Consider the following 25,899-nt stretch of genomic DNA (forward strand, 5'->3'; position numbering starts at 1 on the left):
GCGCTCAATCTCCTCTGCAGCAGCCATGGCGCTCCCTCCCAAAGTCTACCAGTTCCTCGTGGGTCTTTTTGCATCCCTTGGTTCGCTACTGTACGGTTACGATCTCGGTGTTATCGCCCAGGTCATCGCCTCCGGAGCGTTCAAACGCGAGTTCAACGATCCTGGCGCAAATGCAAAGGGAGCCGTTGTGTCAGTCTTTACCGGTGGTGCCTTCTTCGGTGCCATGTTCGGTGGTCCCGCCGGTGACTACCTCGGTCGACGACTTACTATCTTGATGGGTGCCTGCGTAAGTACCCTCTAAAACATCTACTGGTGCGTGCTGTTGCTAACGCAATGATGATTGTAGGTTTTCATGCTTGGTGGTGCTCTACAGACTGCTGCCGTGAACCTCAACTACCTTTACGCCGGACGTGTCCTTGCTGGCGTCGGTGTCGGTTTCCTCGTCATGATCATCCCTCTGTATCAATCCGAATTGGCTCATCCCAGCATCCGCGGACGTATCGGTGGATTGGTGCAGTTCATGCTGGGTATCGGCGCCCTAGCCGCCGCCTGGATCAGTTATGGCGTTGATATCGGGTTCCCGGATAGCGACAACGGTCAATTCCGAACATCACTGGGTATCCAGGTCGTACCTGCCTTTTTCTTGGCCGCACTTATCATGCTGTTCCCCGAGTCGCCCAGATGGCTTATCAGCAAAGGCAAGGTCGAGCAAGGTCTTACAAACTTGGCCAAGCTTCATGCCCACGGTGACACCAACGACGTTTGGGTTCAAGCCGAGTTCCAGCAAATTCAGGAAGCCCTCAGTTTTGAGCGAGAGCATGAGGCTCAATCTTATCTCGAGCTTTTCAAGGACAAGTCGTGCTTCCGCCGTCTCTTCCTCGCGTGTGCGCTCCAGGCTTCCGTTCAAATGACTGGTGTTTCTGCTATCCAATACTACTCAGTCACCATCTACGAGCAGATGGGTATTGATGGTACCGAGGCGCTCAAATACCAGGCCATTTCTTCCGTTCTTGCTCTTTGCGGACAAGCGCTCTGCATCGCCTTCATCGACCGACTGGGACGCCGCTGGACTCTGATCGGTGGCAACCTTGGTAACTGCCTTACTTTCATCGTGTCCACCATTATGCTGGCTGTCTTCCCTCCGGGTTCAACAGGAAACGCAAGTGCTTCGTGGGGCTTCATTGCTGTCACCTGGCTGTACAACTTCTGCTTCTCATCGACTTGTGGACCGCTATCTTGGATTATTCCCGCCGAGATCTTCGACACAAAGACCCGTTCCAAGGGTGTATCGATCGCCACCATGACGTCCTTTGCCTTCAACACTTTGATTGGCCAAGTCACCGAGCTTGGCATGGTATCCGTGGGATGGAGGTTCTACCTGCTGTTCGTTGTAAGTACTCTCGCAGCACAACAATTTGACCTCAAGCTAATCAAATCCTCAGATCTGCAACTTCACCAACGCCGTCTTCTTCTACTGCTTCTTGCCTGAGACCGCCAAGCGTCCTCTCGAAGAGATGAACTACCTCTTCACCAACGCTCCTCTCTTCGTTCCCAACATGAAGTCGTCAGAATGGGGTCTCGACATCGAGCGCCGTGTTGAGGAAGTCGCTGCTAAGCAGGGTTCGGTCTCCCATGCCGAGCATGTAGATGCCAAGCACGCGATGTAGGAGGCCAACAATAGTTTAGCTTCCTTTTCGAACTGACGTTCGATGCTGGAAACCTTCATCACCATTCCGACTATCTAGTTGGGATTGTGATGATATGGATAATTGAACGATACCCACCAAAGCTTTTTTTCGTCTTTTCGTGATATCAAAGTGATTCTGAACGTAAGCGCCAGTGACAATGCAACTTCTCGACAGTTCTGATGTTAATCATCGAGGCGATTGCCACGTATAAAGGCGTTTCTAAGCATAGCTGTGCTTTAGTTCATATAACATGGCGTGAGATGTGAACTCTGAATGATCTTTTGTATGACATGTCTCTTATGTCGTGAAACTAGTGTTTTACATCTCTTATGTCTCCCTTATCTATCTACGTGACTCAGAGAAGACTGTGTGATATCTTGAAGGATGTATCAGTAGACAAGACACGAGAAGTAGTAAACTAAGTCTCTAGCGTGTGATATTCACTATCACTAGTCAGCGCTGTGGGTACACGGAGTTTCTTCTAGTGACGAACTAATTCAGTCAGCTGATCAGTGCATTGTAGACATACTGGGCTCACGCGTACTGCAAACACCTTCGAACGCATGAAGCAAGGCACTGCTTATAATCTCTCTCATCCCACCTTACAACAGACGACCAATAACGCAAAACACCCCCAGGCAAGACAGCTCACCACGCAACCAAACAAGACTACTTTCACACTGAGACAGATGAAAAGCATGGCACAAGCAAAGGTGGTCATGCTTACGGAGTACACTACTGTGTATCCCACAGACGTTGCTCAGGCTACGTTCGAGCCGTCCGCATCTACGACAGCCGCCGTTAGTCTTTCCGCAAGCCTGAGCAGCAAGATCCCTCAACCGACTATTTCGATATCATCGGCTGTTACCTCTCAAACATCATCGTCTACTGCTTCGCTCACTGTTATTCCACTGGGTCCGAATCGCCACTTTGACGATACCCCCGTCATCGTCATCCTTTCACTATTCATCCTCTTTGCTATTCTTCTCATCGCAATGATAGGTTACTTAGTCTTCATGCGGTTCAAAGGTAAATGCTCCTCGTGCCAAGATCTTCAAGAGCAGATCTCGAAGTGGGAGTGCGGGGAGCTGAAGCGCATCACACCGCAAATGGTTATGAAGCGTGATATGCTAAACAAGACCCCCTGGGCACATTACACTTCTTCGGAACTCGATCAGGAAACTGGATATCTTGGACACAAAATGTCTCGCGCACCGACCATCTACCAGGTTGAAAAGGAAAGGGGGCCATCACTCTTCCAGAAGATAAAAGCTCGCATTGTCCGCGGAGGTAAGTCATCAGCCCCTCCGGATTTACCGACTAACTACAATGATGGGCATCGGTACTCCGCTCGATCCTCTGCATATTCGGCGTCTACATACTACGACCCCGAAAAGGATGACAAAGAAATGCGTATCTTCACCGAAGTCTCAGCACCAGATGTTTCCAGCGCTCGCGGACCCCTCCGCAGAGAGTCAGAAGAGCCAAAGCGCTACACTGCATACGCACCCACTGAGCATGATGAAGGCTATTCTTTGGAAAAGGAGATAAACATCGCCCACGCGATGGCGTGTCTGGAATCCAAAGAGTACAAGGATGCCAATGCAGTCCTACAGCGTCAATCTGCAACAGACTCTGAGATGCGACGCGCTCTGGGATTCGTCAATGCCAAAGACCAACAGATGAAGGTCGCACTCCACCCCAGCCTGTACTCGGAGGTCGACAAGTCACTATATGAGTCGCCCGCTGCTAACACCTCTTCGCAAGCTGAGGAGTATCAGCCGTTCAGCTGGCGCAAGAAAGGCCGTAGACCGCCAGATCTGGGAGATTAGCACGAGGCCGTTCAATAGTACTGGAACAGGGAATCAGCCAGTAAGCGCAAGACTCCGTAGCTATGGGCATATATTGGTCGGACCGGGAGACGAGCGAGAGATTCCCTAGGATCCAGCAAGTTTTCGTATCCAGTTGCCGAGATAGAAGATGTAATGCAATTCAATACTATATGCTTCACTTTCAGCTACTTCTCAGCGTGTACTGAGTACAGCGACAGGGGTATATAGAATGACCCCTTCATGCGTCGTCTACAGTATTTCGAAATAGACTTTCATGAAGTGATTCGGCTTCGATATGGCTGTCATCACTCGTCGGTCCGCCCGTGATCCGCACTAGGTGAGGATCTGTGAGGTATTCGCGATCATGAGTCAGCTTGCAGAATCTCGCACAACATTTGATACGAGTGGTGTCTGTGGTCTCAGTAGGTGTTGCTGGCGGTACCTTGAGTTAATGCAGGCACCAGACGTGGGCGCGCGACGCCGCATGCCTCCTTCCCGACCACCGGTACCCCTCATCTGGCAGCCGGTCCGCCTGAGCTATTGCATCTGCTCTTAAGCCGGTGCGCACAATCGCTGATCGTGGAATTCAGCACAAATAAACAGCGGACAGAATGGGCGTCTTTGCCAGCGTTTGATTGAGCGCCTGAGCGGGCAGGCAGGCAGTGCGAGCGATTATGGACGGCGCGCTAACCCTCCCGCTTCTTTCCCGGTGCGAATCGCTTCCGCCATCAAGCACACGACCAACTCCATCATGAGCATCTATGAATCTATCGGCACGACTCTGTCTTTTCTCAGTCTGATATGGATTCCGGCCACGCTGCTATGCTGCTTACCATGGGTCCAGAAACGTTAGAAAATACCTGCCGAGTGAACGTTAACAGGCCAACGCTAACAAAGTCAGAAATGCTCTATCTCCATAACTTCACGTTCTTCCCCGGGAAATGGTTGACGCAGCCTGAAAGAGCCGGATTTCTAAGTATGTCAAGCCTCCTAGATCTTGATGACGGACCTCTGCGCCGTATAGTTCTTTGGGCTTATGTGATCAGAAAACCAGGTCATACCCTTTCGCATTACTTCGAAAGACGGAGAGCGACTCTTCGCATGGCTTATAGCACCATTGGGTATATATGCTAAAAATGCCGATGCGTTCATCGGGGAGAAGACAGGCATCGACGTAGAGAATACAGTTGCCTGGAATGCGCTACGCAACGACCCGGAAGCCAGACTACTCATCTACTTTCACGGGAATTCTGCGACTTTAGCACAGGAGCGCCGCACGATAGAGTATCGATCCTTCTCTGCTGGAGCGTCGGAGAAGATGTTTGTTCTAGCATTCGACTATCGCGGCTTTGGCATCTCAACAGGCGAACCCTCGGAATCTGGTCTACTGAACGATGCAGAGGCTGTTATTGACTGGGCTTTGAAGACTTGCCTGATACCTCCCGAGCGAATCGTACTTTTGGGACACTCACTAGGGACCGCTGTCGTATCAGGCATTGCACACCGTTACGCGACCAGTCTCGGCATAGAGTTCGCTGGCCTCATTCTGTGCGCAGCCTTTACGAATGCTGGAAACGCATTTTCGTCATATTCGATCGGTGGCGTTGTGCCTGTTCTTGCGCCTGTGAAGGTGTTCCCTGCCTTCCAGGCCTGGTTTGCCCGCAGGATGGTAGATACCTGGCGAAGCGACGATCGACTGGCAACAATGGCGCGTAAGTTGACGAAGCACTCAAACTGTTGTGGAGCCATATCGTAGTTTATACGACGATCAAATTTACTCAACTCCGTCTGATCCGATACTGATGAATCGAGTAGGTACCTGCTCGAGGTTCAAGCTGGTCCTTGTTCATGCCGAGAGCGACCAGACCATGCCATGGCACGAAACGGAAGCGCTCTTCCAATCGACACTTCGGGCCGCCAAAGACGCGAGTCCGAATGAAGACGGCCTCAAGAGTCTTGAGGTGGTGGATTTGGGCGAAGCCGGACGACAAGAGGTTTGGCAGAGCAATTCGCGCAGCATCTCGAAGACGATTGCTAAGCACGGCGGTACGTACTCGTCCTGAGGAGTTGATCCCTGAGTGTGGGCGCTTGCAGATTGCGCGTTTCGTCTATTGTCAGATGAGATCGGCTGCCCCACACCCGTCTAACGCAGACGATGCACATCTGCACCCTTCATTTCCTGGCTTCAGCGATGCGATGAAGCGCAACGCAGAGAACCTGAGGCCCGCGGCACTGTGTACTCAGGTTCCTGTCGATTTCGCACGATGCAGACGTTTACCCCACACGCAGTGATCTGGGCCGGCTTAGTCTGACATCCATGCGGTCATCGCCGCGCCTTCCGGTCTCGCTAGTTGGAAACAGGGCTAACGCTTCATACTAGGACACAACACGTCAATGACATGGTCGCCTGTAGCGCTCACCATCCTTCAGGTCTTTGGGCTTGCGGCTGAGACGGCACGAGCGTAGCTTTCTGAGGACATCGTCAGGTGCGGCCCCTGGTAATCAGGCCCAGTCTCAGGATCCTGGTCGCTTCAGCAGAGGCTGGGTAGATCCGAATAGCTCAAGAATGTCGATGAATCATTCAGTCGTGAACAAGGCAGCAAGTGCAAGGACTGACAAGCAACAGCATCAGCATCAGCGAAGAGACAGACTACTGGGAAGTCGGCTTCGCACCAAGAGTGTAGCGCATGTCTAATCGCTCTAGTGTATGAGAACGCGCAACCGCCAGGAGTTCCGACTTCTCGGCATGGCGGCCATGTGCGTCAGTCGATTCTCCACAGCCCCCATGACGTCTCCACGGGTGGCTTAACCAGACCCGCATACAAAGCGCTTCACCGGCAACAGTCATCCTTCGTTTCAGCACCTGTTCATTGTTCCACACAGTTTTCACGTACGACTTTCGCTTCACAACGCTCCGTAACCCGTCCATTCCTGTCGCTCTCACCTTACCTCTTGACACTTTTCGTTTGTGACCTGTTCTTTGCATTGAATAAACACAACTCTATCTACCTCGCCGCCAGATCGGACCTCGAACACTCTACCAACCAGAAATACTACCACAAATATGCCTGCCATCCACCATCTCCAAGCACGGTTCCTAGAAGACTCAAACGGCAACGGCGGAATCTCACCGACAGCTATTGCCCTCATTGTATGCCTCGGAATTGTACCATGCATCATCTTGATCTGGGCAGTCTGCTACCTCTTCTGGGCCTATCCATATGACCGCAACTGCTGCTGCATCAAGCGAAAGCGCCGCCCGGAACCGCAAAGCGTACTGAACCAAGCGCCCATGAGCGAGGAGACACTATTCGAAAAGCAAGGTGTGGCACCTCCACAAAGACCTTTCTCTGTTCAGACCAGGACCGAGTCGGGGAGCTCAAACAACAATGGGCGCCTGCAGAAGCAGCAGAGGCCTGGCAGTGGAGTCGACACCCGGGGCGCGCGCATGAGCCAGCAAAGCGTTATGAGTGCGAACACCATGACGTACGCCCAAGAGCCTCAGCGATTCGTGTGAGGATCGAGCGATATCCCAAGATATGAAGGGATCTTTTTACCAGCGCATATTCGCACCAAGATCGCCGCGACCAGCACCGGCACCTCCACTGTGGCCACATTCACAACCCGCCTCAGAAGGCATTGCCGGTATCCCTCCGCCACGGACAGATGGCGGGCCATCCAAAGACCAACAGGCAGACTCATGACGAAGAATTATGATGTGCCAATGAGGCACATCTACCACGAGGTCAATACCTCAAGCTTCGCATCGCAGCCACAAGAGTCGCGCCTGCGACACGCTTTACCCTTCGCGATGAGCAGCTGGAGAGGATGCAGAAGGCGCTGGGTTGAGGAGCCCAGTAACAGATAGAAATCTGCTGGGCTATCCTAATCAGTATTGTACACTACTTTGTTTGTATGCATGCGGGACATTTGCATTTGGGTTGGAGTTGTTAGCATTGTACTCTAGACGACGTTATGACATATCACACTTAATGGAAGTAATCGATTACACTATTCTGCCTTGCATGTCACAGGATCCAAACCATGAGAGCCTGATGACGGTGTGGTGGGTCTCGTGCGGTTGATAGGCCGAAGGGTCTCACGGAACTTGAGGCTCGACGAACCCTTGCAGTGGGGTAGTGGGCAGGCATATCAGTCGCGACTTCCCAAGCAGAAAGCGAAGGAGAATCACATCTGCCTTTGACTTGCCTCAAATCTAATTCACTAATTCGCCGTACCGACACGCGCAGCCATCTGAGAGTCGATAGACGGAGACGGCTAGATTACTTGTCCGAGGACTGCGACGAACGTCGGCGCTCTTATCTCCGCGTCGCCATCGCGTTTCCGCCACCGTAACTCGTCCAGAGGCTACGTCAAGATATTGTACCAAAACAAATCCGTCGCAGGCAGCGCCCCAAGGGTGCTCTGCGACACGCCGCAAATACCGCGACCATTCCACCCTCAACCTACTTCTCGCGTTCTTTTTCTCTGTCATCACAAGCATTGTTACTTTCAGCGCGCCTGCGAATGCTACGAAGTTACCTAGCCAGACCCAGCGCCCGCAGCGTCATACATAAGAGCGCGGGATTCGGCGGCGCGAGCTACATCAGTCTGAGCCTGAGCACGCCCATTAGAATCGACAATAAAGGGAATTCGACCATGGCCGGGCAAGACAGCGAAGAGGGGAGGCAGGGAGGTCAGCAGGCTATGCTGGCGAGTCAACGCGCGAAAGAGCAGGGAGAGGCGCAGGGGAGGTTTTCCAAATGGTTTCCTCTGTCAGCCAAAGCGGGATTTGACCAGTGGTGGGCAGGTCTATCTCCCATGGCGTAAGTGATGACTGTATGAATTGCATGTCAGACGTGTACTAACTGCGCATGCGAACCTTAGAACAGAGCACCGCGTCCTCTCTTACATCCCACATCTCCAGAGTCCACCCACACATACCCAAACGGGCACCGCTCCTGCCTCGGCCGTTCCTTCCACAACAGACCTCGATGCGCCACCGAAGCACCCCGAAGACCACACCACAACGAATGCCACCAACGACCCATACGGCCCACGAAGATGGAACTCACAAATGGTGGAATTGAGTGGCAAGGACCGCGCGCTGAACGAGTTCTCCGTGGAGCGACTGGGCGAGGACGTGGAGAACAACTTGGTCATGCTGCACGGTTACGGTGCTGGATTGGGCTTCTTCTACCGCAACTTCGAGTCGTTATCCCGCGCTGAAGGCTGGAAAGTCTTTGCGCTGGACCTGCTCGGCATGGGCCGGAGCAGTCGACCGGCCTTCAAGATCCATGCCAAGGACAAGGAGGGAAAGATCGCAGAGACCGAGTCCTGGTTTGTAGATGCGCTCGAGGAGTGGCGGATAAAGAGGGGGTTAGATCGCTTCACGTTGCTCGGACACAGCTTAGGAGGATACCTAGCTGTTGCCTATGCACTGAAGTATCCGGGTCATCTCAACAAGTTGATACTTGCGTCTCCAGTCGGTATACCTGAGGACCCGTACGCGGTCGATGAGGAGATGCCTGATCCGCAAGATTCGACTATGGCGAACGAGTTCACCCAGGATGCGGCCGACACGAACCGGAACGGCGTACAGCCATCGACAGCGGACAACAACAACTTCATGAATCAGCGAAGCAAGAATGGTACGTACCGTCTTGGACAGATCTGTGAAACCTGACTGACTCTTTGACAGAAGGCACTGCGAAAGAGCCCAAACAGCCACCGAAAAGACGATTGCCCTGGTGGCTTTATTCTCTCTGGGAGGCCAACATGGTCTCGCCCTTTACCTTTGTACGTTGGTCGGGACCCCTCGGCCCGCGTCTAGTATCGGGCTGGACGTCACGCCGCTTCTCACAACTGCCGGAAGAGGAGGCTCAAGCTCTGCACGACTACAGCTATGCTCTGTTCCGCCAACGGGGTAGTTCTGAGTATGCGCTGTCGTACCTGCTTGCTCCCGGTGCATTCGCCCGAAGTCCGATGATTCGAAGAATTCAAGGCGTTGGCCGACAATATCTACAAGCACATGACAAGCCCACAGTGGACGGTGACACCGCCGCCAATCCTACCGCACAGCGCGAGACGAGCTTCCCAGTCGTCTTCATGTATGGTGAAAATGACTGGATGGACGTCGCTGGTGGTTTTGCTGCCGCAGAGAAGATGAAGCAGGAGCGGGAGCGGATACTAGTGAAGGCATCTGCAGACGAGAAGAATGATCATGGTGTAGGTAAAGTCGTCATTATCAACAAGGCTGGCCACCATGTGTATTTGGATGGATGGGAGCAGTTCAACCGCGTCATGTTGGAAGAAATGAACGAAGTCCGACAAAGAGAGCAGGCAAAGAGGCGCGCATAGATGTCGACGCATTAGACGGATAGCATTTTTGGGCGTTTTGTTCACGTATAGCGTTCGATTGCGAACATGTTGGATCTACCGCCATATTAGTATAGGGCCTCTTCAACCACAGGCTTGCTTCAACTCATACAAATTCTCAACCCACCACAACCAGTGTCTTACCTCGTATCGGTGAATGGTACCCCTCAGTTCCGCAAGACGATCTCACATGAGCCCCTGCATACTTCACCCCCGCCCCGTTCCGTACACATCGCTCACTACTGCAGGGTGCAAGACGTGTCACCCATTTCGGTGAAGGATAGCCAGCACGGCCTTCCTATCGCATGCTAGCATTGTGGGGTAAACAGGTATGCCAGCAATCCATGTCTTCACCGCCCCAGCTAAGCGAGCGGGTGCATCATCGGAGTGCCAGACCGACTTCGCGCCGGATGCACAGCATCTGATATAGGCACGCGGGCCCCTCGTACGCGGTGCGCATTCTCTTTCACGTGCACGCAACCGTTTGGTGGTGGTAGAGAGAAGGACACCAGCCTGGGACAAGACCCCATAGCAACACTCGCACCTTCGCGTCGCCAGCGTCGCATTCACATGTCATTTCTACCGACACGCGCACGGCATCCCCAGACAGAGGCGTGATGGCGCCGCAAACACTCGACCAGCTCGTCAAGGGCGCGCCGGCGCCGAGCACGAGCTTGCACAGGGTGGCCGAGAGCGTCGAGCGAGACCCGCCGCCATACTCAGCGTCCATCCTCGCCGACCCGCCCCACGATGCCAACGGCCGCCTGCCCACCATCAAGACGCCGCGCCCGCCCGTCCTCAGCGACCCGACGTCGCTCCTGCCCTCGTCGCCGCCGCAGATCTACCTCAACCTCCTCATCCTCGAAGCCAGCCTGCGCAGCCAGTACCTCACCCTCCGCGCCCGGCGGCGGCAGAACACCTTCGTCCTCACACTGCTCGCCGTATGGATCGGCTTCTGCTTCTACCTGCTGTGGCTGCGCCCGCGAGAAGATGGCAAGGGCATTGGCGGATCGCAATACTGGCTCGTTGACATGCTGCAGAAGGTGGGCTTCATCACAGGCGTCGTCACCGCTCTGCTCTTCTGGGCGACTGGCCAATGGGAAAGAGGAGTACGATGGCCACGACGCTGGATTGGAGTCGCGAACCGAGGCCTGAGGGGTATGAACGCTAAGATTGTCGTCATTAGAGGGCCATGGTGGAGGGAGCTCGTGGAATGGGGACACTTCATCGTGCCATTTTCGGGCGGGCTGTGGGGAGGCGAGCAGGGCGGGAGTTCATACCACTTCATCAACATTGCGCAGGAGAACAAGCACGCCTTGGACGGGGGCCGATCCCGCCATCGCATAACGGAAGACGGCAAGGAATACGCCGAAGAAGACATTGCGCCTGGAGGCGACTACATCAAGCTGCTCCTGCTCCCGAAGCCTTTCACGCCCGACTTCCGACAAGAGTGGGAGGTTTACAGGAACGAATACTGGGCCACCGAAAACGAGCGACGAGCTGAGCTACGAAAACGCGTCCGGGCCAGACAACGCGAGATTGCAAGAGAAGAAGGAGGCTGGCTGTGGTGGACCGGCTGGCGGGGTTGGAAGCGCGCTCGCGGTATCAGTGGACGGAGTGCAGACGTCGAAAAGAGCGGACACCACCACGGTCACAGCCACAGTCTCTCACACACTGGCTCGCGGAAACGGCGACTAAGCACATTGCAAGCCGCTAGAGGAAGAGACGGATCGCATTCGAGAAGCTCGTCACGCAGCACAACGCCCACACCAGACGTAGACATGGACGGTCGCCTCCGCCCAATGGAAAGCCATGAGCGCCGGTGGAGCAACGCGTCGAATAGCACAACTACAAGTCGCAAATCTTCTCTCCGCTCCAGCACAACCATCACACAGGGCACCGCGCAGTCGGCACGCCAGCCACCGCAAAGACCTGCCGTCAGCTCTCGACCCAGTACGCCTAACGAAGGCAATCCGCCTTGGCAGAGTAAGAGGGCCAGTATGCTCAGTAACGCCTCAAGCATGAGTGAAATGGAAGAAGACGGCGGGTATGAGGCTGCCACGGAAGGGAGGGCAGACGTACGACCAACGCCAAAGAGAAGGACTAGCCGGGAAGGCGGCGGCAGTGGAAGGGCTGAAAGTGCCTAGAACGACTTCGACGTGTCGTGCACTGGAGTGGTTGATTGAGATTTGTTGACGGGTTACGCATCTACGTTCTGGCCATGTTTTACGATACTCTGGTTTTTAGCGCGTGGGTTCTTGTAAGATCAGCGAGCATTTTGCCATGGAGCGGGTGTATAGTAAGACAGGGGAGGCTTACATTCAAAGGAGATATCTACAGTATTCAGCAGCATGAGTTAAAACGTGCCGGCCCAGCTGCCTCTTTATTGTCTTCAAATTGACTTAATTGACAGACTGCGTTCGCAAGCTCAGGGTCGAGAGATGTACGTCTGTATCATCACAACATCCGTGACCCAGTTTGTGTTGGGAGTGGTTTGCCCAAAGGATATTTTATTTTAGACCGCACGCCCTGGTCTTGTAAGGTTCCAAACATCGTGGACCAGAGCCAAAAGCGAAGGACCAGTATATCTGAAGAAGAATGAAAGGGTGTAGCGAGCCGAACTTGGCCGGCACATGACCGGAAGGGCCTTTGTTCTGCATTAGCGGTGCGAAGAGAGAATTCCTCATTTTTGCAACGCGTATATCTATTTTATCAAAGCAAAATTTGTCATAAAGCAACATCTGGCCGGTTGGCGCAATGGTAGCGCGCAGCCCTCCTAAGGCTGAGGCTGTGGGTTCGAGTCCCACATCGGTCGTTTTTTGCTCCTGTGGACATCTAGACATTGCATTCATCCAAGAGAACGAGGTGTGGTATCGGCCGCATTGGCGCTGAAGTTTTGCGTGGTGGCGGGGACTGAAAGTGGGGTAGACTCAGAGAATGCCGGAACATCACGCAAACACCTAGATTCTATTCCCTACCCAAGTAAGGCCTGTTGCTTTGACCAACATACGTTCTTACGATACCAAGATTGTCTTAGAACAATATCGACAATTGTTTCTGAGACGAAGAGACTAAACCTTCCCAAGGTCTTGTCACTCTGCATTGAAGTTGAAGCTACAGACGAACAAGCTCTACCACATACAAGCCCAACCTTTAGCAAGATTACATAACGACTAGGCTCGATCTTTTCGACTTTGCCTAGATCTACAGGAACTTTGAAATCGCTACTACATGAAATGAAGATAACTTGATTTGAGCATTTCTGGTTCTCCACTCAACTTTCTCGATCCCGAAATCAAAGGTCAAAGGATGATGACCTCAGTGCGACCAGCAAACATGCCAGCACCTGAGCAGTCAGGGGTTCACGGCAGTATGCTTATCGAGTATGCATTACCCACTCCCCGCATCATTGTCACAACATTTGATTTTTGTAAACACTTCACTTCTTGATAGCGCGACGAAGTCTCGAGGAAAGCAAACCCCATTCCGTCAAAGTAAGCGGGTGGAGAATAAAATGAGGGCAGGGTACATTGGACAGAATGGGTCGCAGGACGTCTATATTAACACTGGTAGAAGGCGCTCGATTGATGGCACACTTTCTACACATATGCGGCAAATAGTTCGGACGCTCGGTGACGCCCTTCTGAAGGCTATTGTTACACTGTCATTGCTATAATAAGCCGTAAGGTCTTAATCAGCCGCGCAATAGTAGCCTCATTCCGTGTAGCGTAGTGACACAGTTACAAGTATCAATGCAACGGCACAGGTAGGTTTCCTTAATCATGTAGCCTGTGAAACTCCGCCTATATATCCCTTCCTCTTTGTCTGAAGACCAGCAGGGAATTCCTTGACCCCAGAGGCTGCGCCGCGAAGATTGCCGAAAGTCTATCCCGTGATAGTGACGCCAAAGGTGACTTGTTTCATGCCGGTTACTGCTCACTGTAGGTAAGCTCTCTGTGCCAAAGATACGCATTAAACGATAATGGGCCTAGAGCACACTGGCTCGCGTCTTCATCATGCGTGCCCAGCCATGTACTCAGGTACGAGACTTTGAAGACGTGGTTTGAGGCGATTGGTCCAGGAATACGGGTTGAGCGCGTTGGTCCTGGCCGAAGACTTTGTAAGAAATGCCGCATTGGGTGACATCTCCCAGCCATGTAGCGATGAACCTTCTAGCCAGTCTCCGCGAGAATGCTCAAGTTGGTCGCTGAGACGTGTTCCACGCCGGGCGGTATCGCGGTTGAGTCTGATGGAGGGAAGTGTCAAAGCTGCTCCTATTCAGCCTGCGAAGATACGTTCTGCAACTGGCATCTAGTATCGCTGGCGACCTTGTTCTGTCTAACTCGAACGAGATTCAAGGTAATTACCTCTTTCCGCGAAAGAGGCGCTAGAACGCGTCGCTCCTGTCATTCCTGTCACCCACCGTGCCTGCGGTAGTCACCGAACTGGTCGACGCTCATACAATCGGCAAGACCGACTGCACATCCGCACGTGGAAGGCTCGCATAAAGTATACGGGTGCACAACGACGGCCGGCGTTCAGAGCGGGAAGTAGTTTGTGATTGCTATCTAAGCGACGAGTGCTCAGGAGCTCGCGTTACCGCGCCGGCGAAACGGCAGCTGCAGCACTACTGGTAGCCCGAGCCAAAGCGAGCCGACAACGACAAACGTCATCAACCCAACCCCCCCGTCCTCGCGATACCCTCAAACCCGTAAAATCCAGCTCTTTCGCAATCACAATTAAGTTCGGCCAATGAAAAAAGTGACAGACCGTCAACGCCTTAAACTTTGAAACTCCGGAACAGTCGGAAATTGCCTCCTTGGGTATAATCTCATGCACGTGTTGGCTGACGTGCCTTTTCCAGTGCCGCAATCCTGCCGCCTCTGCGTATCTCGCTCTTCGCAACCCCCCCACACGGTGACCAACTTGATCGTTTTCTGCGCCCGCGCGACGATAAAGACTGTGTGCAAAACGCTAATGGGACAAAGGGAAATGAAATGAATGGGCAAGACGAGGATGATCTGCGATATGTCAGTCGATGCTCGGTCGTGTCTCGGAAGCAATCGGCTAGCGCTCAGACATGGGAGTGAATGATGCGCTGTGTAAGGGAGGGGGCCTGTGGCTGTGCGCACCTCGGAGTTCCAGCTCGTTTACAGGACCAGCTCAATGCTCCGCATGTATCGCGCCGGTGCCTTCACACACGCTGCACTTGTTGCTGCCGGACCGCTTGCACGATGGGCAGCCCTTGCCGTTGCAGGCGTCGCACTTTGTGGTTCCATTGCCTTTGCACGTCGGGCAGTCCTTCATGGTGCGTAGTTGGCCGGATCGAGCGGGCGGAAGTGGTAGCCGGGGTAGATGAGGCGCAGCCGAGAGAAGCAGAGAGAGGGAGAGGTGAAGTCGAGTTGCGTTCTGAGAAGGGCAAGATATCTTGGACGGGAACCCGTATTTAGACGACCGTAACGGAGAGAAGGGGCGCAGTCGCGGTGAAATAGTCCGTTGATCTTGATTTAGGAAGGCAGTACCACGGTCATCAAGATGAGCAAGACAGCAGAGATGTTTCGAAACACAGAGTAGTCCACGGGCCCGATAAGTGTCAGGGTCGCTTTATATAATTTCCCCCATTTGGGCCCCGCGCGCGCACCCGTACCTCATCATCGCAATCTCACCGCGGCCGCGAATAGTGAAGCAAGCTCGCAAGCTCAGCCCCCGTCGCTTTGCATCCAACAGCTGTCCAAGCTCCTCACGATAGCTTTTCAGGGTCCTCCAGTGGGAGTAGCATCACGAGAACAGGGCGGCAGGCCATTCGGGTCCACTTGCACTATTTACCATGCCTCTGGAGAGGATGATGTCAAGGTGCATCACCGGAGGGCGATGGAATACCTCAAAGCCCCTGCCTGCTCTGATGCACGGAATGCTCTTCCCCTTCCAAACAGCTCCCGCGGGCCAATCTCTCTTGGCCTCGTTGTGCTCCTATCGCATGCAAACAGCTATAGCATGGGACCTACTGCCGCCACAGCCGGCCTGTGTCTTCATAATGAATGCGGCGTTAGGATCGTGCCGCAACCGAGCCAGCTGTAAGAATCCCCGAAACCATAGATGCATATCCTGATTGGGCTTCCAACGTCGACGAGCACGTCAGACTGCATTATCCTAGGCGTCTGCATCAATCAGCAATCAGCCACCCTTCTAGCGCGTTCCTCTCAAGATTGCGCGCAGCGTCAGGTGTCACCATGGATTGGAAGCAACGTCACTAAACGCCCCAATAGCCTTTCTGCGATGCCAGCAGTACAGGGCGCGGTACAAGTCGAAGGAGACGCTGTATCCGGCACGGAGCGGGCGAAGCTACGAGCACGTTGTTGAAGCATTGGTAACGAACAACCCTTGGTGGGGGATAGAGGGTACATGCCTGATGCAGAAGGCACACACGTGGCAGGCTGCAGGAGCGTTAGTACGAACCAACATGGTGGGTAAGGCTGAATTTTGGTTGGTGGCGCCGTTTGATACATCGGCAAGGAACAGGGGTGGCTTGGTTTTCCTATGTAACCACGCAACTCCACCTTTCAGGCACAACGCTGGATGCCTTCAGACGTGTATACGCTCGCACTAGGCAAACCCTCGCTCTATAGCATGCACAGGTAGAATCTGAGTAAGAATGACGGTCTCACGCTATCACTACTCCATCACATTCATCAGTGAAACGTGTGATGGAGAAGTCGTAGACTGGCATTAAGCTATTCGACGGGTCGACGAGATGTCCACGGAAGAGAAATGATACCATGTCTCAAAACCGTTTTACTATGGTAAAAAGACCATGGTCATGGATAATACCATGACTATCTCCTCGCGGAAGACCCAACTATTCCTCCGACCATCGTTCTAGACCATTTCACCAAAAGCTACACTAAATTCCGACTGGTCAAGAGAAAAGATCTAGTATCCTTGGTATCCTCCAAGACATCACCAGCAAAGTAGGTTCAGATGCCGTGTACTCCTCTTCGTAGCGTAACCCTAGCGTTTCCGAGACGAACGCCCAGCCAGGGTAGCACGTTGAGACAGCGGGCCGAAGCCAAACTCGAGGTTCCCAGGGTAAAGAGGAAGATGGGCTGATGCGCAAAGCTTAACTATTGCAGCATCTCGGTCTAGACGTCTCAACGGTGTAACGCTGTAATGTATTAACGGAAGTGATTCCCAGACGGCTTTGATGTGCTGTGCCACGAGGAGTCTGGCTGAATCTACTGGAGGGCAACATAAGTATGTCCGTGGGAATAAGGACATTGAGGATGCGATGAAACGATCTAGCAAAGCTTCTACAGAACACCCTGTTCCTGAGATTGTAGTACGATCGGGCTCTGGTGAACACGCGAGTAGTCAGGCCACAATCGACACGCGGCCTAAGGATGGTAATTTGCCATGGTCTCGAAAGCGAGGTGTGAAACGGAGGCTCAACGAAGAATTTGCCAATGTACGCTGTGAGAGCGAGCAGGATCAGGCACCGATTAGTCTGACATAGCGACGCTCACAAGAGTTCCTCATTTCCTAAACTTTCTCCAAGTTTGTCCGGATGCTCAACGGCTTCCAACGAGAATAGATTCTTCTCTACAACTTAGCCTTCACGGCCGTCCTCTCCATACCCGGTCCATCCCAGATATCACGCTCAACAGCTCGCGTGTTGATATACTGCATGCCCAACTGTTCCACCTTTTCCACACCCAGTAAGCGCATGCACGTCTCCGTTTCCGCTTTCAGGACTGTTGTGAAGTGTTAGTACTAAATCATAGAAAAAGGACGATGTCAACAAAGACTTACTCTCAAGAACCCTCGCAACACCCTCCTTACCACCCGCACCCAATCCAAACAACGCCGCCCGTCCCACGCCCACACCTTTGGCGCCGAGACAGAGAGCCTTGACTACATCTGTCCCGCGCTTGATGCCACCGTCTACCCATACCTCGATGCGATCAAAGACTTCGGGGCAGTATTTTCGTATCTCGAGAAGGGTGTGTACGGCCGGTGGCGCGGTGTCGAGAGCCCTGCCGCCGTGGTTTGACAAGATGATAGCTTTGACATGGGGTGCGTGCAGAGACGCCAAGTAAGCGTCTTCATGTGTCTGAATGCCCTTGAGAACAATGGGTTTGTCCGTGTGTTTTGCTAGCCAGGGCAAAGTAGAGCGCCACGTCAGATCTGCAGCTGTGCCCCAGAACAAAGATTGACCCATGCCCATTGACTTCGGCTTTGGCTTCTCATCTTCGCTGGCTTGTGTGGGTGTAACTGCGCTCGTGCTAGTCTTAGACAGCGATTGTGAGTCATGGACCGAGGCGCGCACGGGGAGGTTGGAGCCAACGTTCTTGCTGCGCTCGTCGTGTTCGCGCTTACCGGGTACGGGCGCGTCGAGCGTCAGGCAGATGAATTTTATGCAGTCGAGTTTGTTCATGCGGGCGAGGATGGCTTCGCTCTTCTGGCGCTCGTTCTGGACGTAGAGTTGCCAGCCGAAGACCTGGCCTGGTGTGGCGTCTGCGACGATTTGCTCGGGCGTCATGGACGCGTTTTGTGAGATGATTTGCATGGCGCCGTATTGCGAACACGCTTGCGCAATGCCCCATTCGCCGTCGGCGTTGGCGAGGCGCGCCATGGCGGCGGGCGAGACATAGATGGGGAGTTTGACATTGTTGCCGATGAAGGACGTCGATGTGTCGCAGCGGGTGCAGTCGACGAAGACGCGTGGCCGCAGCAGTATGCTTCTGTATACGCTGTTGTTGAAGGACTTGCTCTGCAGGTCGTCACTCGCGGAGAAGTAGTATGCCCAGGCCTTGTATGGTATCTGCTTCGTTGCCACCTCTTCAATCTCATCGAGGTTCAGCAGATTGTCCAGATCCACCGGACCTTCATCCTGCGCCTCGCCCGTCTCTTCTGGTGTCTTCTCCTCTTTCGGGAGGGTGTCTGTGTTGATGGTGCCGAGCTTATCGGAAGCTTCGAGGTTCTCTTCGAGGATGCCCGGCGGGTGGATGGGATCGTATTCTTCGGTTGCGTCGGTGCCGGCGAGTTGGAGGATGACTTTGGAGCCGCCAGGGTGCTCGGGGATGAAGCGCGTTACATCGTAAACGTTGCCGTACAGAATTACCCAGCAGCTTTCCGCTGTGTTGTGCTGCGCGACTGATTGGGAGTGTCAGCGATGAAGGTTCAACCGGAATGCGGAAGCGGGAACTGACCCTCGGCATAGTCGAAAACCTTTGACATGGTGCCGTGCGTTCAAGTAATGGTACAATACGGAATATTTACAAGCACACACGCAGAAGACGCAAAAAAGAACTCTACGAGAAAAGTGGTGAAGATTGGAGAACGAATGAGTTCAATTGTTCCGACGACAGAGCAGACGCCGACGTCTTTTAGCCAACCCCAACCTGTGGGGAGCTCGGGGTAGTGCCATCCCGAGTCAGGCAAGACGGGCCGCATTTCTTCTTTTGCAAAGCTACCCCAGGTAAGCCGGATGTACTGATGGCTAATTGGCCGTCGTTTGCTGTCTAGACTGTCTGACCCGATGCTGTGCTAGCTCCGACGCGGTGTACATACTGTTGCACCTCTCTTCAGTACAGCTACACGATGACAGCATTAGCCTCAATTGCCGCGGCATTTGAATGTCAATCATCATCACTGCATTAAGTCCAAGCGCTCAGTGTTTATAAGAACCATGCGGTATTTGATGCGATTGTTCCTTTAATGCTTTTGTGTTCTGTGGGTATCCCTGACCAGATTTGCGGCTTGCGAACAAAGACGCAACATCGAGTTTCGCCTACCTACGTATTAAACAGCCTCTGGACTAGATGCAGTGCCTTCGCTTTTTGCTCTCTTCTCACGTCGCAGCACTCTAGTTCCCTTTCTCTGCCAGCCGTCGTTCAAACGAAACTTGATTCCATACTTCTTCGTCGCATCAGATTCGTATCTCTTCCCAATTTCGTCATCGTCGTCCTCACTATCATTATTTGTCGATGCTATGACGAGCTCTTCCAATTCGCTATGAATATCCCACCGAGAGGCACGCTTTGACCTTCTGAACACTGATGGGCCAGGCCATGTTTTGGGAGCCGATTCTGAAATGGAACGCGAAAGTGTTGGTCTTGCCAATCTTCCACTTCGTACTGCTTCTCTACGCCGATGTACCTGATACTTGGGTCGCTGGAGAAACCGTCCGCGTTGGGAATCATCTGCGCCAACTATTAATATGACATCCAGACTGGATATCAAATATATCAAATGGACCAAGGTGCTAGGCGGTGGATTGTTCAGGAGCGAGGGTGGAAGATATTCACCAACCCTCAACCGGAAGATCCGGCCAGCCATGCTCTAGCTCGCCTTCATTCGCAGCCTCTTCACCCCAGTCCATCTTCTCGAGCTCGTTACGGAAGAAATCTTGTTCCTCCTCGAGAACGCCAGGTTTAGCACCTAAGCTTTCGGGGTATCGCTTGAGGTTGTGCCAGTGTGTAAGTGATCGTAAGGCCTGCTCGAGCGGAACACTTTCGTCGACCTCAGCATCCACGTCACTTCCTGCCAACCAGTCGTCTCGGAGCTCAGGTCGACAGTGCAAATACACTGCAGTAATGACGCGCATGTTCGACTGTCGCCACTTGCGACCGCAGTACGGAACTTGGTTCTTGAACAGCTTGAGTGTGTACAGGCGTAGTTCCGGCTGTGGTACCTTCAGGCTCTTGCGAAGGAACTGCGAAGACTTGTACGAGACAAGCATGAGGTTACGATGTGCCTTATTCTTGCAGATCTTCTGCATGATCCGCAAGTAGTTGATTGACGTAAAGAACGCGCGCCATGAGAAATTGGTGATTGGCTCTTTAGGCAGCTCGTTCGTTGGAAAGCCGAGCTCGTCTACCTCTGGAGGTTGTAGCTGGGCAGGTGGTAGGGCTGGCTCAACACCTGATTCGTTCGAGTCTTCCCTGGACAGACGGATTGGGGGTGGGACGGCGTCGTCTTCGTCAGATTCGCCGTCATGCGCTTCTCCTTCGTTTCCTCCAACGCGGTCCTCTTCAGAGGCGTTTCTGGAATGTGTCCGGCAAAAGTTGAAGAAGTTCAACTCTTCCTGCTCACTCTTGAAGTTCACAATCTTCTCCACCTCTTGCAATTGCAGTAGCTTCAAGATCAACGGAACGTAGCTTGAGTCGACGAGTAGTTGTGTGATATACTCGAATTTGAGGATGTGGGACACTTTGAACCATTTGAGGATTAATATAAGAGTGCCGGTGACTGCTTTATCCAGGACTTCTTGTGTGCGCATCGCGTCAAGCTCCTCATTCGTCGCCACGGTGCTACCATGTCCGTTCATGCCGCTCATGTCAGGCCGTCCGGCTGTCGTGCCGTTCTGGTTATCCTGAAATTGGAAACCGCTCTGGAGCCCGTTCGCGCCACTGGACTGTGTCACAAGTGCCGTGACGTGCGCAAGGATGGCTTTAATCAGAACAATTATTAGTGACTGTAGATTAGGCAGTGCAATGCGCTAGTGTACGGTCAGCTGGTACATCCTCATTGAGTTTTGGCCCACTCACGTAGAATTCCTCGACCAAGTGCAAGCGCTCCTCATTGCTGCCGGGTGTGAGTTCTTTTGACTGAGCTTTCTCACTCGGTTCGAGTGACAGCTCCTCGATATCAGGGTTCTCGTCAGGGCCTGTCCAACCGCGCTCGTACTTCATAAATGCGACACGTTCCTCCCACAGCTGCTTCATGGCACGCGTGGCCTTCATGCGTTTAGCGAACAGTTCCGCGGCTTCCAAGATAGAAGCAGGAATATCTGAGCCCTCCCACTTGCGTCCCACCAGAAGGTCCTGTAGGTCGGTCGAGCCCTTTCCGCCCAACTTGTTACTAGACTCATCGAGTGGCGGATACAAGAATGGGAACAGTTGATTTGTCTGGTAGTTCTGCTTCTTTCCACCTTTGCCACCGGGGCCTGCAGGCGAAGGCGGAGGTGAGGGTGCCGGAGTTGCGATATGAACCGGTTGATGCAGGATGGATGTGCTGTTACCATTTGTGTCGCCTAGCCCAGAGCCGAATACATGGTTGCCAGCGACCTTGTTAGGGTGGTTCTTCAGTGGCGGCAGGATGGAGTTGTTTTCTGGCTCAAGAGGGAATACGGGAAGCGGTGGATTGTACGCAGGATACTTGGAGCTTATCTCTTGTCTGAAGAGGTGATAATCAAGAGGGGACGCGGTGATGAGTGGCTGACCCTTGGAATCCTCTGACTCAAGGCTGGTGTCCCGGAAGGTCTCTTTGACCTTGGCAACTTCTGCAAGACCGCCGAAAGTCACCAACATAGCCTTCCAGAGTAGCAGTGAGATCTTGCTAAGCGGTAGATTGATTGACTCATCCCATCGCAATTTCGCGATGAGATCCACGAAAAGCATCAGGAGACCTGGTTTCTCTAGGGCGAGGATGGCGCTTCTGAGGGTCCGGCTGTCCTGCGTCTTCTCCTCGTCGCGTGCGACCTCCAATAAGACATAGACTGCAGTCATGGTGCACCAAATTTCGCGTCGTTCTGCCTCTTTGGAATCGCGCTGGGCTTCAGGTGTAACATCTGCGCCGCATGCTCGCAGGAGCGACGAGCTGAGTGCGTCCACGATGGTCTGTACGCCATTACTCTCGGCGAGTAGGTGCACATTGCGCTTAATGAGCGAGGCCTGCCGATCTGACTTGATGTATGCAGAGTTGCGCGCTGAAGTCGTGCTAGACTCTGTTGCCTCGCCCGCAGCTGGGTCAGGCAGCCCTGCAGTCTCATGCCAGCACCCAAGGAGGACATAGACCAATGCCTCCAGTTTCTTCAACCTCAAGACAGGGTCGACTTCCTTGAGTCCCCCCAATAGATGTCGCACGAAGTCGTCGTGTTGTGTCGTCGTCGCCGAGGCCCAGTCCAAGCCGTCCTCGCCATTGGACACGTCGTTTAGGCCATGAAATGCGCTCCACTCCAATGCGTAGGACGCCTGGGTCTTGAGCAGCATGGCCTGCTCCTCGACGGCATACGAGAACCACTCCTCCAGCTCCTCCTCGAAACATGATGCGTCATCGTATGTGAAAGCGTATGGGGCGGGCTCGACCTTGGGTATGCCCCTCACGAGGTTCTGCAGTTGTGCGAGCGAAAGCGAATCGTTCTGTGGCGTGTCGGGCGGCGGTACAGGCGGTGCGGGCGGGGGTAGGTTCGGCGCGGGCGTAGGAACTGAATTGCCTCGTTGCAGGCCGGGGCGGGCTGGCAGCGTGAGGGGAGGCCCGGCTTGGGGCTGGTCCTGGTCCTGTTGCAGCAGTATGCGCTGCTGCTCGGCGGTATCGAGGGGCAGATTGAGCTCTTCCTCGGGCTCTGCCTCAATGACGGGGAAATCAGCGCTCGAGTTCCCGATCAGCTCAGCTGCATCCAGTATGGGAGGCACGAGTGGCTCTCCGGGCACGTCGCTGTTGGCCATGGTCGATCGCGTGAATTATGTGGGTGTGGGGTGGTCGAGTTGGTGGAAACGTGCTGCGCCCACCATGTCTGGGACTCCTTTCACGTGCGGATCATGATTCTCAGACGGATCAGTTTGGGAGAGCGGCGAGGCAAGTGTCTTCACGATTCAAGAAGGTGAGTTGCGCTGTGTATGCTCGGCAGGTGGGATGCGCCGACCTAACGGATGGATAAGCAGGGCTCCGATTAGCGCGACTCATGCTAAACATTCAGTTGTGCGAAATGCCCGTATGTTGAAAGCTATCACAACAACAAGTTCTCATAACACAATTAGCGATGGGCATTGAATACCGAAAGTGATGTACCATTGCAGAACGCCTCCCTGCTGTAAAATGAGTCGCTAGCCATCAAAAGACGTAAGAGAAGCCTCGGTTGTCTGTATGGGAGAGGCCAACCCAGGCGCACCGCGATCGCTGCCGCCAGATGCAAACGAATAAGAAACCCCTGTCCCTAAAGAGCGAGCGATATCTCCACAGCTGTACGCCGAACATAACATAATCTGCCGCACTGCCAGTGCGGGGAATGAACAGTAGACCGACAGGTCGAGAAAAGAAGTACAGATATGTGTCTTCCGAACATGGCTATCAAGGCAAGGTTGCTATCGCGTCGAAGAGATAGTCAAAAAGCGAGGCTTCTTCCCAGTTCTACATGGGATTAGCTCCCGTCTGTTCGCCGTTCTCCTGGCGCTCTTTGATCTCGTCGGGTATGATGCCGTTAGCTTCGCATGTGCGCTTATAGATATTGCACTCGTCCCACGCCCGTTGGCATTCGGCCTTGAACTTGTCGCAACTAGCGCTGAGCTCGGTGATGGCTTGCTCGGTGAGTAGCTTCTCAAGCGTCCACTTTTCGATGTTTTGTTGCTCATTCTCCTTCAGTTGAGTAATGAACTGGACAGCCCGTTGCAGGATGGAGCCCTTGTTCTTCTCGCAGCCGGGGACGATCTTGGCTAGTTCGTTGATTCCCTCGTTGATGGTTTCGCGGCGGCGGCGTTCAACTATGCAGCTGTTAGTAACTGTATCTAGGAGGGCTCGCACGGACGCCTACCTTCTTTGTGATTGTCTCTTCGGACCTTGTGCCACTCATCTGTGCCAACTTGAGGTTTGTGCGCAGAGCTTTGCGGTGGCGAGTCGCTGGGTGCTGTTTGACCGGGACGACCCGTCTGTGTAGCTGCCTTCAAAGCCTCGAGACTAAAGTCTTGCATGCCCGTTTGTTGTTGGCCGTGGTCTCCCATGCTGAAGGAGCCGTCGCCTGAGTTTTGTGGCTGAAACTGGAGTTCTGTCGCCTGGGGGACCGTCATCTGGTGATAGGCAAGCGCTGCGGCGGCAGTGTCGCCGACACTCGCGGTGTTGGTCCCACCGTTATGGTGTACGTCGAACTGTTGTTGCATGTCGTCGTCGGCGGCGTTGTGCGCGGCGAGAAATGAGGCAGTGGCTTGGTCGGTGAGATCGTTGTTGGCGGAGTGGGGAGCAGGTCGGTTCAGGCCTTGATCGCGCGTGTCGCGCTTCCGCTTGTTGGTGTGGACGTTGTGTGCATCCAGCTTGCCGTCGGTAGGGTATCCGGCGGTGTCAGCCATGGCGTCAGGTCGTTTATCTGGGAGGGATGAATAGAAGCAGCTGGAATCCGCGTTGGACACTGGGATCGGCGTCGAGGTTCTGCGCGCGGTTGCTGAGACGGCGAGGCCTGGGATGTACAGAGCCAATAGTGAGAGGCGCTGAAGTCTGACTAGAACGAAATGCTCCTTTGGGCGACCAAGAGGTAGCCGTGGGTGAGTGAATTAAGCGGGTGACGTATGGGAAGGCTGGTGAAAGTGGCAGACGCGCTCGAAGCGTGAGTCGCAGGCGCAAGCACCGAGGCGGGGGAGCAGCAGCACTGTGCCCACCGGTTCACGCACAAGTCGGAGACGACTTGATGTAGCAATCATGCGCTTGGGGAGCGCATACAGAGGCGGCCTGCGTTCGACAAACATTAGCACGGGCGCGAGCAGGTGAGTAGGTCAAGGTGGTGCGACAGAGCGCCAGCAAGCAGAAGGATTGGGCGTCCATTTGGCCGTTGCTGTGAGACGCAACTGTCACGACTGAAAAGAGAGCCGTCGTATCGTGCGATGCAAAATGGCGTCGTGCGTCGTTTCGTGGTGGATATGCGCGCGTCCATCAAGGGCGGGATGCCGAACCAACACCACCGGGCGGGCTCGAGGCTCGATGCCACCGCGACGCCCGGTGCGCTTCTCCCAGCAAGCGACAAGCCGTGCAGAAGCGCGGGCAGACTGCGCATGCAGGGTTTTCCGGCGGTCGCGCGAGACGAGCGATGATGCTCACTTACCAATTAAAGAGGTACAAACTCGTCGTTGATGTTCTTCGGCGGATGGTGGATGCGCGATATCAGGTGACGGGCGAAGGCGCGACAACTTGCTCTACAAGCAGCGCTGGGAAATAGAACAGAATGGGAAATAGAACAGAATGCTTACCTTGAAACTGCAGACTCTGGGCTCTTTTCAGGCAGAATTGATTATCGATTATCA

General features: G+C 53.8%; 9 protein-coding genes and 1 non-coding gene across 10 annotated transcripts; 7 read left to right on the plus strand and 3 right to left on the minus strand.

Moving 5' to 3' along the window:
• Positions 1-25: 25 nt before the first annotated feature.
• Positions 26-1,667, plus strand: J4E88_010455 (uncharacterized protein; the record flags this gene model as incomplete). The annotated part of the gene is made up of 3 exons (XM_049404047.1): positions 26-286; positions 347-1,390; positions 1,443-1,667. The coding sequence occupies 3 exons, from the start codon at positions 26-28 to the stop codon at positions 1,665-1,667; spliced, it is 1,530 nt and encodes a 509-aa protein (XP_049250138.1).
• A 271-nt stretch (positions 1,668-1,938) lies between these two features.
• Positions 1,939-3,520, plus strand: J4E88_010456 (uncharacterized protein; the record flags this gene model as incomplete). Its single annotated transcript, XM_049404048.1, has 2 exons — positions 1,939-1,943; positions 2,212-3,520. 2 exons carry the CDS (start codon positions 1,939-1,941, stop codon positions 3,518-3,520), a joined length of 1,314 nt encoding a protein of 437 aa, XP_049250139.1.
• Positions 3,521-4,271: 751 nt separating this feature from the next.
• J4E88_010457 (uncharacterized protein) lies at positions 4,272-5,583 on the plus strand (the record flags this gene model as incomplete). Its single annotated transcript, XM_049404049.1, has 4 exons — positions 4,272-4,368; positions 4,422-4,496; positions 4,567-5,232; positions 5,336-5,583. 4 exons carry the CDS (start codon positions 4,272-4,274, stop codon positions 5,581-5,583), a joined length of 1,086 nt encoding a protein of 361 aa, XP_049250140.1.
• Positions 5,584-6,584: 1,001 nt separating this feature from the next.
• On the plus strand, positions 6,585-7,037 carry J4E88_010458 (uncharacterized protein; the record flags this gene model as incomplete). The annotated part of the gene is made up of 1 exon (XM_049404050.1): positions 6,585-7,037. One exon carries the CDS (start codon positions 6,585-6,587, stop codon positions 7,035-7,037), a length of 453 nt encoding a protein of 150 aa, XP_049250141.1.
• A 1,142-nt stretch (positions 7,038-8,179) lies between these two features.
• J4E88_010459 (uncharacterized protein) lies at positions 8,180-9,880 on the plus strand (the record flags this gene model as incomplete). The annotated part of the gene is made up of 3 exons (XM_049404051.1): positions 8,180-8,346; positions 8,408-9,171; positions 9,222-9,880. The coding sequence occupies 3 exons, from the start codon at positions 8,180-8,182 to the stop codon at positions 9,878-9,880; spliced, it is 1,590 nt and encodes a 529-aa protein (XP_049250142.1).
• A 635-nt stretch (positions 9,881-10,515) lies between these two features.
• J4E88_010460 (uncharacterized protein) lies at positions 10,516-12,045 on the plus strand (the record flags this gene model as incomplete). Its single annotated transcript, XM_049404052.1, has 1 exon — positions 10,516-12,045. One exon carries the CDS (start codon positions 10,516-10,518, stop codon positions 12,043-12,045), a length of 1,530 nt encoding a protein of 509 aa, XP_049250143.1.
• A 596-nt stretch (positions 12,046-12,641) lies between these two features.
• On the plus strand, positions 12,642-12,713 carry J4E88_010461. Its single transcript has one exon. It is a non-coding gene; the product is annotated as a tRNA-Arg (tRNA).
• A 4,781-nt stretch (positions 12,714-17,494) lies between these two features.
• Positions 17,495-19,132, minus strand: J4E88_010462 (uncharacterized protein; the record flags this gene model as incomplete). Its single annotated transcript, XM_049404053.1, has 3 exons — positions 17,495-17,646; positions 17,705-19,048; positions 19,105-19,132. The coding sequence occupies 3 exons, from the start codon at positions 19,130-19,132 to the stop codon at positions 17,495-17,497; spliced, it is 1,524 nt and encodes a 507-aa protein (XP_049250144.1).
• Positions 19,133-20,198: 1,066 nt separating this feature from the next.
• J4E88_010463 (uncharacterized protein) lies at positions 20,199-23,343 on the minus strand (the record flags this gene model as incomplete). Its single annotated transcript, XM_049404054.1, has 2 exons — positions 20,199-21,395; positions 21,445-23,343. 2 exons carry the CDS (start codon positions 23,341-23,343, stop codon positions 20,199-20,201), a joined length of 3,096 nt encoding a protein of 1,031 aa, XP_049250145.1.
• Positions 23,344-24,025: 682 nt separating this feature from the next.
• On the minus strand, positions 24,026-24,954 carry J4E88_010464 (uncharacterized protein; the record flags this gene model as incomplete). The annotated part of the gene is made up of 2 exons (XM_049404055.1): positions 24,026-24,375; positions 24,426-24,954. The coding sequence occupies 2 exons, from the start codon at positions 24,952-24,954 to the stop codon at positions 24,026-24,028; spliced, it is 879 nt and encodes a 292-aa protein (XP_049250146.1).
• Positions 24,955-25,899: the final 945 nt, after the last annotated feature.

Source organism: Alternaria novae-zelandiae (assembly GCF_023758075.1).
Source record: "Alternaria novae-zelandiae strain BMP 2774 chromosome Unknown scaffold_34, whole genome shotgun sequence".
Taxonomy (NCBI): Eukaryota; Fungi; Ascomycota; class Dothideomycetes; order Pleosporales; family Pleosporaceae; genus Alternaria; species Alternaria novae-zelandiae.